Source organism: Anabrus simplex, chromosome 2 (genome assembly GCF_040414725.1).
Source record: "Anabrus simplex isolate iqAnaSimp1 chromosome 2, ASM4041472v1, whole genome shotgun sequence".
Classification (NCBI taxonomy): Eukaryota; Metazoa; Arthropoda; class Insecta; order Orthoptera; family Tettigoniidae; genus Anabrus; species Anabrus simplex.
The window spans coordinates 597,187,603-597,199,877 of NC_090266.1; the positions used below are offsets into that span (position 1 = coordinate 597,187,603).

At 39.7% G+C, this 12,275-nt stretch overlaps 1 protein-coding gene across 4 annotated transcripts in view; it reads right to left on the reverse strand.

Annotated features, from left to right (window-relative positions):
* Positions 1 to 692: 692 nt before the first annotated feature.
* Positions 693 to 12,275, reverse strand: part of LOC136862937 (uncharacterized) — a 636,984-nt gene continuing 625,401 nt past the window's right edge. For all 4 annotated transcript variants that reach the window (XM_067139226.2, XM_068225819.1, XM_067139227.2 and 1 more), the window contains 2 exons: positions 6,687 to 6,816; positions 693 to 1,829 (listed from right to left, as the gene is read on the reverse strand). In XM_067139226.2, coding sequence (XP_066995327.2) covers positions 1,793 to 1,829; positions 6,687 to 6,816 — 167 coding nt within the window. In that variant the 3' untranslated portion in view covers positions 693 to 1,792. The remainder of the gene's footprint in view (positions 1,830 to 6,686; positions 6,817 to 12,275) is intronic.

A 12,275-nucleotide genomic window follows, 5' to 3' on the forward strand; every position in this document is an offset into this window, starting at 1 on the left:
TCTTCTTCTTCTTCTTCTTCTTTCTTCTCCTCCTCCTCCTCCTCCTCCTCCTCCTCTTCTTCGAGTTAGCTCAAGATGGCGGTTTATTACTCTGTGTGTGTGCATAATGTATACATAATTTGTAAATATAATAGTGTACGCACCTGACAGCATCGCGTGTGTGAGTCTTTGCGATTACTATAACATCCTAGGCAAATTTACTCGAGCGTTTGGTGGATACTAACTAGAATTTCGGAGTATTAATAATAGCATTACAGTGCCCTGTGATAATCATGACAAATTGTACTTTTCGCGACACTTTTGGCTCATGAATCAACATATAGCTTTAGAAAACTGAGAATAATGTTTCTCTCAAATCACAAAGTAATAGTTCAGTAAAATCTCATTAAGTACGAAAAGGGGGAGATCAATAACTTAAAAATAAGTGGCCCACTATCAAAATAAATATATAGCACTGAACATAAAAGTATGTAGTATTTCGATAATATGCACTGATATAAGTTAACAAACTAAAATGCCCCAGAATATTGTATAATAAATAATGTGTGAGTACGTACCAATTCCCAATGATCAAACTTTTATCATCTCAAAAGAACAGATACATTTTCCCCAGTTTTCCAGTTCAGCCCTTGCATGCAATGCATATCACAAGACCAAGAAATAACCTTCACCATTATTGAAGAAATATCTTTATTCACAAGTTCACGTAATTTAACCGAAATTATTTACATAAATATTTTGTTCAAGTAGCACATCTTTGAAACAATCTTGCCCAATCGCACACACTGGGTAGCCATCCATATTCTTCGTCCACATACAGTAATGAAGCTTTACTCTCGAAATAAGAGCAGAGGAGAAAATACATTCGACAGTTTCGTTCTGTAATTATCAAGTTTCCGATTATTACAAAATTCTATAATTAAGACATACACATTATTTCCTGAAGAGAGAAGATGGCCCAGTAAAGTAGTGTAAAATCAAATCAGGAAGACCAGCTTACCAAGATAAGAACTCCCAAGAAGCAACAGCTGAATTGTGTACACAAATCAACTCCATTCTTTTATGTAAGTCAGGTTGGAAACTCCTGTCACTGGCGATTGTTTGGTATTTGATGTAATTATGTTCGTACCCGATAACTCGTTCTTCCTTAAAACTATTTGTTTTATTTGGACTTATAATCTATTTAAGTTACTGGCGTAAACAAACTACTATCTTAGAGATCATTGTTAAATGATATGAGGAATTTACATCTTGGTTCTGGTATAGTTTCAAAAACAACAATCCGAAGTGCAATGTTGCGTTACACACTGAACATTCAAATAACTGTATCTACCTGGATGCCACTCATTACATGAATTGAGGCACAATTAGCGTTCATTTATCTATAGATAGTACGAACAATAATTTGAGGCGTGATGAAAGTTTACAATTTGATCATTGTGGTAGAACTAGGCCAAGACTACGGTGATACTAGTGTCTACGAAGGAACGGTGTGGATCAGGATGCACAGAATTATAAACGATGTTAGCAACTCACAGCTTTGTGTGACAATTACAGAACGAAGCTATTTATGTGTAAAGTTTGAGATTATAATGGACATACAGTGATTACATAATACATAACATACTTTATTTTATAGCACAGATGAGACTTAGAACATATATTATAGTCAGGATCTCCTATTGTGAATGTATTTTAGGACTAGAATGACTGGCAACACGTTTACACAAAGTACAACTGGAATATAAGACAAACAAATAAAGGAGGTGTAAGATCTTGAAACAGTTGCAGATTACTCCAAATTCTCGCACGACTTCGATTTTGAAGACCTGAAACACGGAAAATAGTTAATTTATTAGAATGATATGAAATGGGAGTCAATTAAAATTAAATGGAACATTTCAATGTATTTCCCAACATTATATAATGATTAGCCCAGTTCTAAAGCTAACGAGAAGCCAAGGAATAAAAATAAATTGCTGGAGCTCGGTATTTGACAATTTCCAGGGAAGAAGTGTGGAATTAAAAGAAGTAAATAGAACTTATAAGCTTTTCAGTCCGTCGAAACACGAAATACATACCTGTAAGAAATGAACATTAGTATGCGGAATGACATGTTTCGTTCTACAACATCCTTAGATTCTATCAAATTATCCTTAACAATACATATATACAATATTGTTTACGTTGTTTAAACCATTGTTAATTAATATAAATGATTCAGAAATCGTGGTATTATGAATATGTGAGATACATTATGAATAGATATACGCTGTCAGAATTTTAGTAACCTCAGAAACTTTTTGTATGTATCTGACCAGCCTCTGCGCTGCTTAGTGTTTGACTGAGTCCAGTTTAGTTGCTTCTGTTTGTGGTTTGTTAACATGTATGTGAAAAGCTGAAGCTGAGAAGTGCATAACTTCTATCCACTGTGCCGGCACTGAAAAAGAATGTCTTCCTCCGTAACAACTTATATGAAGTTACAATGCTAGCTATGAAAAGTGTGTAGTGGACCATTGGGTTCGATCACAATGGCCTGCAAACTTACACAGATAATATAATAATCTATTAATAAAATATATGCACACACTATACAAAACATAATATGTAGATAACCACCTCAAAACTTTTCCCATCCCACGTTCGGAAGAACGCTTCCGAGAACACTGGTATTTTCTCACTCCCCTGTCGAGTAGAATAATTTGACTCACGAAGCACACATATTATTTTCCTATTATCATCCTGTGTGATGAATGTTTTTTCCACATTAATATTCCACATTGACAACAACCTGTCTGCGGGCAGAAAAACTACACAAAAATCAACGTCACGTTTCAAGAGTATTTTCCACTCTCTTCATGAATATCCAAGTCTATCACGGATACATTTATTATTACGTCACCCCGAAATCACTGTACTAAGGACGGAAACGAAGCACTTTTTGACTGAAATTTTGAAAATTTATCTCAGTCAAGTAAAAATATACTAGTTGGAATCACCCAATATTAAAATGCATTACAATGCTGTATGTAGCACGCAGATAAGTTATATCTAGTATGTTTCACTTATCGAGCCTCCGTGGCTCAGACGGCAGAGCGTCGGCCTCTCACCGCGGGATACCGTGCTTCAAATCCCGGTCACTCCATTTGAGATTTGTGCTCGACACTACAGAGGCAGGATAGGTTTTTCTCCAGGTACTCCGGTTTTCCCTGCCATATTTCATTCCAGCAACACTCTCCATTCTCATTTCATAGCATCCATCAGTCATTAATAAATCACTTTGGGAGGACCCCATCGTACTAACAGCCGATATATGATTCATTCATTACATCCCTGACCCTATCAATGACTGGAAAACTGGCTGTAGGTTTTCATTTCATGTTTCACTCATCGTTGACCACGCTGGACAGAAATGAATGTTATTGTTATGTTATTGGTTAATGTCACGTCGATCCTTACAGACGTTTAAGGGCCAGCAATATGTCAGACGGTTGTCCCGCTAGAGTTAATTAACGTGATTAATATGCTGGATCTAATCCACACGCAATTGTCGCATTTAAACTCTCAAATATTAAGGACATCAACCAATATCGAAGTTCCTACCTTGTGTAAAAAAGGACAACTAAAAGGGCAACACGTGATGAACATCATTCGATGAAATACAGTAAGAATAGTAGTTTTTACGGGAAGACATTAGCAGGAAGAGAATGTTGTTACTTCGATCTAGATCTAGTGTTGCCAGTACTTCATGGCGAAACCTCACCATAAATGATTACCAAAATTGCCAGAAATGGCTAAATATGTGAAAATCATAAGACAGGGTAGGTTTACTCATACACACACATCCTTTTAAGTGCAAGAGCTGAAGTAGAATAAAAATTTACCAACTGAAACACGTCAAAACATGACGGTCAATGGAGTAAATATTTATTGAAGGATTTCCTTATATTCGACATTCTTCGTACTTGTTTTACAATTTTCTTTACGTCGCACCGACGCACAGATTGGTCTTATGACGACGATGGGATCAGAAATGGCTAGAAATGGAAGTGAAAATGGATCACCAAGGAAAACCAACCTCAGGGCTGCCGACAGTAGAGTTCTAACCCCCTATCTTCCGAATGCAAGCTGATAGTTACCTGACCCAAACCACGCAGCCGCTTGCTCACGCAATCCCTTTAAAATTACCTTTTGGCAATATTGTAACTTTAAAATATCGCTCTCTTGATGATTCACACACATTAATGAATGACTGTTTCCCATTGGGACTTGATCCCATCTTGAGCTGTGCTTATCGAATGTCGTCAGCTGCTTTGGAGTATAATTTTTATCCATACATCGAACTCTCATTTAAATTAAGGGGAAATTTGAATATAATATGCACAGTTCAACTGATGGGAAGCAAAACAGCGACTATTCCTGTCCATGAAGTACGGCTGACCGGTAAGACGTCTGAATATGCATGCGTGCCTACCCCTTTCAACCTCCCCCATCCTGCCAATTGCTCAGTGCTCTCACGGTTCAGGCGGCCTAGAAGTAGGCTTACTGGCGAGCGCATTGATCAATGAGAATGCTACATTATTCTCTACTAATTTAAAAATACACGGCTAGTATACTTATTCTTTAAAGGTACCCTGCAAACCTACAGGCCAAGAGCTTCCGTCAGAATACTTTGCGACGTCAATCGGTCCAGCCGTTCTCTCAAAACCGATGTGACAAAAAGTCAGCCTAGTGTTTTAAATATATAGATTATTATGATTTTATTACTATTATTATTATTATTATTATTATTATTATTATTATTATTATTATTATTATTGCTCTTGTTATTAATATTATAAATTGAGGGATCCTATGGTGACGTCTGTTGCTCATTTACCTGAATTTTCGGCAAATTACAAATTATTATTATTATTATTATTATTATTACTATTATTATTATTATTATTATTATTATTATTAATTACAAGGCCTATTATTATTATCATCATCGTCATTTATTTACTTATTCACTTATTTTAATTTGTATAGCATTCGAAGCCGCCAAGTAATAGTTAAGTTACATTCAATTATGGTACGAAACTTACTATTTTATAATTAACATAATATTTTGTTACAACTAACGCCCACGCGCGAGGCAAAGTATTTATGCAGATTACAATTGTCACCCAAGAACTGTGCAATGGTTAGTGGTATATTACAACTGGTGCCCAACCGTAAGGCATATTTTATTTACATTACAGTAAAAAGCAATAATCACAAACAGTCCGACATGGAGGCCTTGCAAGATGTCCACACCGATTTCATCCATTTTCAATATACATGCAGGTCATGGCGAGGACTTTAACTGGCTAAAATCACAATGTGAAATTCTTACCGAGTTTCGAAGGAATAGAACTTGAATATCTTGGGAGTGTTTCACAAAAACAGCATGTGGCACATTCCAACAACGAACGCGCAGTGCAACGAGTTAGCTGTCCGCTTCACAAGCTCGGTCTCGCCTCCGGAGTGTCTAGGTGGGTATGCTCTAACGTTCATTGTGTGCATTATATGCATTAACAAGCGAATTAATGATCTACATAGAAATACGTGTTGATCTACGTAGTAATACGTGTTTATTTACTGTACTTTGGCAATAGATCTTTGAGACGGACATCCCGGACATAAACAGCTTACATTGTGGCTTGAACTTCCGAATTTCTTCCAAGGGTATACCAGAAATCCCCAGTGTAAATGCTTTTCTGTTCGTGAAGTAAGAATCAGATACAGCGTTGAACCTCAAAAAAAAAGGCCAGGTCTAGGTCAAACTTACGAGAGAGCAGAGAAAGTTAATCAGTGACCAGACTTTGAAAAGGATGTCCGCTCCTCTGAATGAGAATTTATTGGTTGCTACCCTTGAGGAAACTCCGCCCTGAAATACAGTTCATCAAAATTATTTTATTACCCATTTCCCTGGCTGTCTGTAGACAGACCACAACCAACAGCGAGACGCTGACCACGGAGCCTGAAGGGTTCTTGACGTACACGCTTTCTCTAATAATTACAAGCTTTACTGGCATACATTTACTGTATTGAAGTGGGGACTGATGTTTATAAGTTAACATATAATCGATGTCTATAATCTTCCCTTCCCTCCAATTTCTTCCGGGAGAGGTTTATATTCTCTTGTTGTTTTTTTTTGTCTATTTCAAACAACAGCCACAACCATCTGAATTCGTGATGTCCAATATGACTTTTTTCAGGTGATACTATGCCCATCTTAGCAATACAGTACGTATTGGATTTGCCCCGGAGCAGGAACAGATTAAGTAGGTGTTCCCAGATGTGTAGAAGGGATATCTGAAGAGTCTTACTCGTCACGTCACATTAACCTGTGTAGTTCTTTAGGGAGCATTGTGTTTCATCTTACAATAGAACAGAATTTGTGAACAAAATTTTGAATAACTTAGTTTTCTGATACGTGTACTCCTTACAATACTTGTTGGCATCATTCCTTCTATAAAATACAGTGGTGTGTAGAAATCTACACATGCTCAATTCTCTCACGCACTGAATTCTCCTTACTTCTTAGTTCACAGTAACCGGTAACTAAATAATATTATCTCACACATACGAGTATGTAATCTATAGAACGCAACATGTGCAAGGCAGTATTTTTTGGAATGTCATAATATACGGGCACAAACCTGTGGCCCTGGCGGCGTCTTGCTAATCGTAGAGCAACCTGGCCTGTCCTGATCCTCTTGAAGACACCGATGGCCTCTGCATGGGACAAACTGTGCATGGGCTCACCATTCACGGCCAAGATCTCGTCCCCTGAAACATGACAGTGTCTCTGTTTGATACAATCGACACCTGTTACAACAGTACAGACAAAATAATTGAATCGCTGAATGCAGAAAAGACCCCACTCACTTCAGTTATTAACAAAAACTCAAAATTTTTAACTTTATTGTCAAAACAAACTCCTTTAATATACAGCTGTGCCCGAAATTCATAACCGATGGATGAGGTCCCTTCTGCAATTAACACGGCCATAACATAAAATATAATAATAAATCACCTCAAATATCACAGTGAATGTTAATGAAAACAAATTCAAGTAAGCCTCACACCATTAGTATGACATAAATAAATGAATATTTGTATTAAACCACTGTTCAATGCATTGAAATAATATTAATTGTGGTCTTATTGTTGTTAATACCTGCTGATATTCTTCACGTTTTGCACATAAACGGAAAACATTAACATTAAACAAGATTGTCCGTAAGACAGTATTTGGTAGCTCTTCTAGAATGTTCAAATCTTCCTATTTTCATTTCGCAATTGGCCATTGGAAGATACCATTCCAGGAATATTTATTTTCAACTATTTCTGACACACAGGTAGCCGATTTCTTAAAATCAGGCATTTTCTTATTGATGAGAACTGCACTGTCTGGATATGTCAGGCACACAGACACTTTTTATGGTTCTGCAACATAGAAAGTTGGAATGTGCTGAATTTCAGGCCATTGATATACCGATATAATCGTTATCCTTATTTTTCACTGTCGTAGACAAACTGGTTAAATGTTGACACACAGAATTAAACCTTCCGGTCTCTTGCTACAGAACGATGATAAGTTTCTACTGAGATGAAGTGGGATGTCGAGGAACGTAGTCAATATACCTAACTGGACGTTCACACAAATTCCTTTAAAGCATTTCATTGGACATAGCCTATGCATGGTAGTCTGGTTACTCTCGTCGGTACATCTTTCCCAGCATAGATGTGTTACTGCCCTTTCACTTTTGCTACCTTTATTTCGTTAGCACTATTTCAGACTCCTTTTTGGGTTTATTTGGTGATGATGTTATTGGCTTTACGTCCCACTAACTACATTTACGGTTTTAGAAGATGTCGAGGTGGCGAAATTTTCTCCCTCAAGAGTTCTTTTACGTGCCAGTAAATCTACTGAAAGGAGGCTGAATTATTTGAGGACCTTCAAATACAACCGGACTGAGCCAGGATCGAACCTGCAAGGTTGACGTCAGAAGGTCGGTGCCTCAACAGTCCGAGCCACTCACTTTGGTTTTTCACTACCTATTCCATCGCCTGATTCTATTCTGATGTTTACAAATAGAACAACATTAGACCACTTCATCACAAAACAATATGCGCTATTATCACGTTGCAGCACGCGGGAGAGGGAAACACTTGCTGACAACAAACCACCAGTCAAGCGCAGATGGAACCACAGCCCTGGCAACGGGCTTTCCTGCCCTCAACGACTAATTCAATCCCCTGATGACGACGCTATACATGCGTGGTCTAGGGTCCTTTCTACACAAAGAGATGCGTCTAAGTTAAGAGATTCAGAATCTGATCATAGCACAATATTGTCAAAAATGTGACGGCAGGTCCTTCGGCAATCATCGGTTAAACTGGTTATCTATATAAGCACATCAAAGATATTTACAAACTGAGGATGAAAAATATAATTTATAAATAGTAGAAACGAATGATCATTTATTAAAGCAACGATAATTACATCTGAGCTCAACGATGTGATATATATCAATTCCTTGCTCTGTTCTGCTAGTGGTTTAATGTCGTCCCAACACTGACAAGATGGTTGTGCCTCTGGGGTGTGAGATGTCCATGGTATTTGCCTTGTGTGAATGCGGAAAACCATAGAAACGAATCTTCAAGTCTGCCGACGCGAAGGTAGGATTCGAACTTGCCACCTTCCGAAATCAAGCTCACAGCCACACGTCCTATACTAGGTAACCAAATCGTTTGGCATGAATGTCAAGTGAACACAATTTCATAAAAATGTTCTGCAGAGAGTAGTCTGACGTAACATTCGCATTGTCTACCAGGTTAATCCCCATTCAAAAACGTCGTGGAGACCAGAGATATATTTTATTTATTTGATGGTTAATATTAATGTAACGAATACTGTAACGAGGGATGAATATGTTGACTAAGTAGAGTACAATAAGCAAAACCATGAACGACTTCTGTGCCACATACAGCTCATTTTATGCCTTAATCTGTCAAGACAACAACCCAGCCAAACGATTTGCATGTATTAGTGTCACGTCGTCCAGACAACGACATCCTCAGTTGTATTGCTAGGCCTTCTTGACCGCGTCCGCTGCCTCTGATACGAGAATAATCCTCGTTTGTTACCACGAGTCTGAGTCATCTCCGTTCCAGCTCTCAGTTGAGGATTAAAATCCTTGGACAAACTATCCATCGAATCTGAGACGTTCGAGCAAGATGTACATACGCTACCCTTATACCATGGGGCTGTCTCCAGGTACAACGTAATGTGCTATTACAAGTATTCTGGAAGGACAATACTTTACATCTCAGTATTTTGAAACCGTTTGGCACAGAATGACATATGCTCATTTAATTTTTGTAATGATACTGTGAGCCACACAGTTCATGAAGTTGTTTGTCACGCTCGAAAACTCACAAATCTGCTTCATAAGATGACCATTCATGCTGATGACAAGTGGAAGACATGGGCGAAGAAAGGCAGTGTATGTTGAAATAATGAGAAGAAGAATAAATCGTAGTTTTCATACTCTATCAATAATGGCGTCCTTCCCCAAAAACGACTTCTTTGGAAATCTTCAAACGACTCAGCGGTAAACCCTTGGATGATATCCTATACGAAGTTCCGAGGCATTCATTAAAGCAATTTAACCTTACCGTTTTACATGGTGCTGACATCAGGATCATAGCCACAGACGCACCAGTTTTTTAATAATGTTATTGGGTTTACATCCGTCTAACTACTTAGCCGGGCTGAGTGGCTCAGACGGTTGAGGCGCTGGCCTTCTGACCCGAACTTGGCGGGTTCGATCCTGGCTCAGTACGTTGATATTTGAAAGTGCTCAAATACGTCAGCCTCCTTTCAGTAGATTTACTGGCACGTAAAAGAACTCTTGAGGGAGTAAATTTCGCCACCTCGACATCTGTTTACTGTTAGATATGAAACGCCGAAGCCAGGAGGCAATGGCCAATCTGAAAGAGAGTTTAAAACAAGAACTTAAGGATACCCAAGCTAGTTTGAAACAGGACGTACCGAGGCACTAAATGAAAATCAGGCTAAGCTGAAACAGGACCTCAAACTTGCGTTAGAGGAAATTCAGAGTAGGGCTGATGAAAAGGGAGGCTGCACATGGATGTTAAATTGTTTAGCGGAAAACTTGCGTCTGTTCAGAGCGAGCTAGTGTCCGTTCAACAAAAGTTCTCCAACCTGAAAGGCGAAATTCAAGCGGGCATAACCAAATCCATGTCGACAATGTCCAATGAATTTAGTGAGAGGCTAGCTACGGTGCAGACAGGTATTCTACAAGTGCTCGACCGATACAACGAGGAGGTAGAGAAAAACTTCCACAGCATCGAGGAGAAAATTGAGGATAATACAGCTGACCTCGCGGCTACTAAATCAGCCTGGGGTAAGAAATTCACTTACAGTTAGATCTTATGGCGACGATGGGATAGGAAAGGGCTGGGAGTGGGAAGGAAGCGGCCGTGGCCTTAATTAAAGTACAGCCCCAGCATTTGCCTGGTGTGAAAATAGCTTAGTGTCGGTAGATTCACTGGCACGTAAAATAACTCCTGAGGGACTAAATTCCGGCACCTCGGAGTCTCTGAAAAAGTAGTCAGTGGGACGTAAAAAGAATAATTAATTTTCGGAGACGCCCAGATGCCGTCCATTTGTTCCGCGGGAGTTTTTTCGCAACGTATCGTCGGACACCGCGTTAGCCGCTTCGAGACCCATTGGTGGAAAAAATGTTCAATCCGAATGTTGGCCGGCAGGATAGGAGAGGTGGTCTTATGCAATTTCTAATCACTTGATTACGAGTCATAAAGCTTGGAATCAATTCAAACCTCTCCGCAGCGTTCACGTGAAGCATATGACGCTGTCTACGATGATTCGTCAACCTGATGTCACGTGAAGCCTTTGTGTAATTCGACAGGGGTAGTCTATGAGCAGGCACCGAGTTTCACCCCCTCCTTACAACATCATCATCATCATCTCATACACAGGCGCTCAGGTCAAATAGGAAAATCTGCACCAGGCGAGCCGAATATGCCGTCGGACACTCCCGGCGCTAAATAAATATTTTACATACCGGAAAATCTACCGACGTGAAGCTAGAGTATAAGAACGCCATCAAATACAAACAGACTGAGCCGGAATCGAATCTGGCAAGTTAAATAATTCAGAAACGTAGCGTTCTACAGTCAAAGCCACACATCCTACTTTCCGGATTTTCGTAGAGTCCAGGGATGTGACTTCTTATTCTTTAAATCCCTCGCGCATTGACCGGGATTCGAACGTCTGGCTTCTTGGCTTAATGGTCAAAGTAGTGTCCGTCCATAGGACCCGGATTTTCATTTCCGAGCAGCGGGATATTTTACCTTCTTCCTTGCCAATAGTCAAGTAGAAATGATAATGGAAAAGGATGTATTCTCTGTAGCATGTTCCTACAGTGGTTGGTAATGCAGTGGCTTACATGCATGTACTGTAGAAGAACAAGTTGTTTTTTTGCTAGGGGCTTTACGTCGCACCGACACAGATAGGTCTTATGGCGACGATGGGATAGGAAAGGCCTAGGAGTTGGAAGGAAGCGGCCGTGGCCTTAATTAAGGTACAGCCCCAGCATTTGCCTGGTGTGAAAATGGGAAACTACGGAAAACCATTTTCAGGGCTGCCGATAGTGGGACTCGAACCTACTATCTCCCGGATGCAAGCTCACAGCCGCGCGCCTCTACACGCACGGCCAACTCGCCCGGTAGAACAAGTTGTGTATTAAGAAGCGCATAAATACCCAGTCACCGAGTCAAAGAAATTAGCAGCACACAATTAAAGTATTCAACCCGGCCGGAAATCGTACCAGAAGTCCGCTGAAACGAACGCCACTACGCTCAGCATTCAGCCATCGAGCCGGACTCGGGCCGGGGATTTTAACTGGTTAAAGTAAATTACTCTTGCTCGGGAATTGGGTGTTTGTGTTCGTCTTAATAGTGTACATACCCGTCAACCACTTACATCAGAGCACACTACCAACCACCACAGAAACACGCAATGGTGAATGCAGTCCTTTATAGCGTTGACGTCATGACGAGAATCCAGCAATGAAGCGAGGCCAGATACATGCCAAGTGCCGACCCCAACAAATTAAGGTAAAGCCCAGGAAAACGAAGATTGACCGAGTTTCAAACCGCGGCCACGTTCTACTCCCTGGATGAATGGTCAGAGG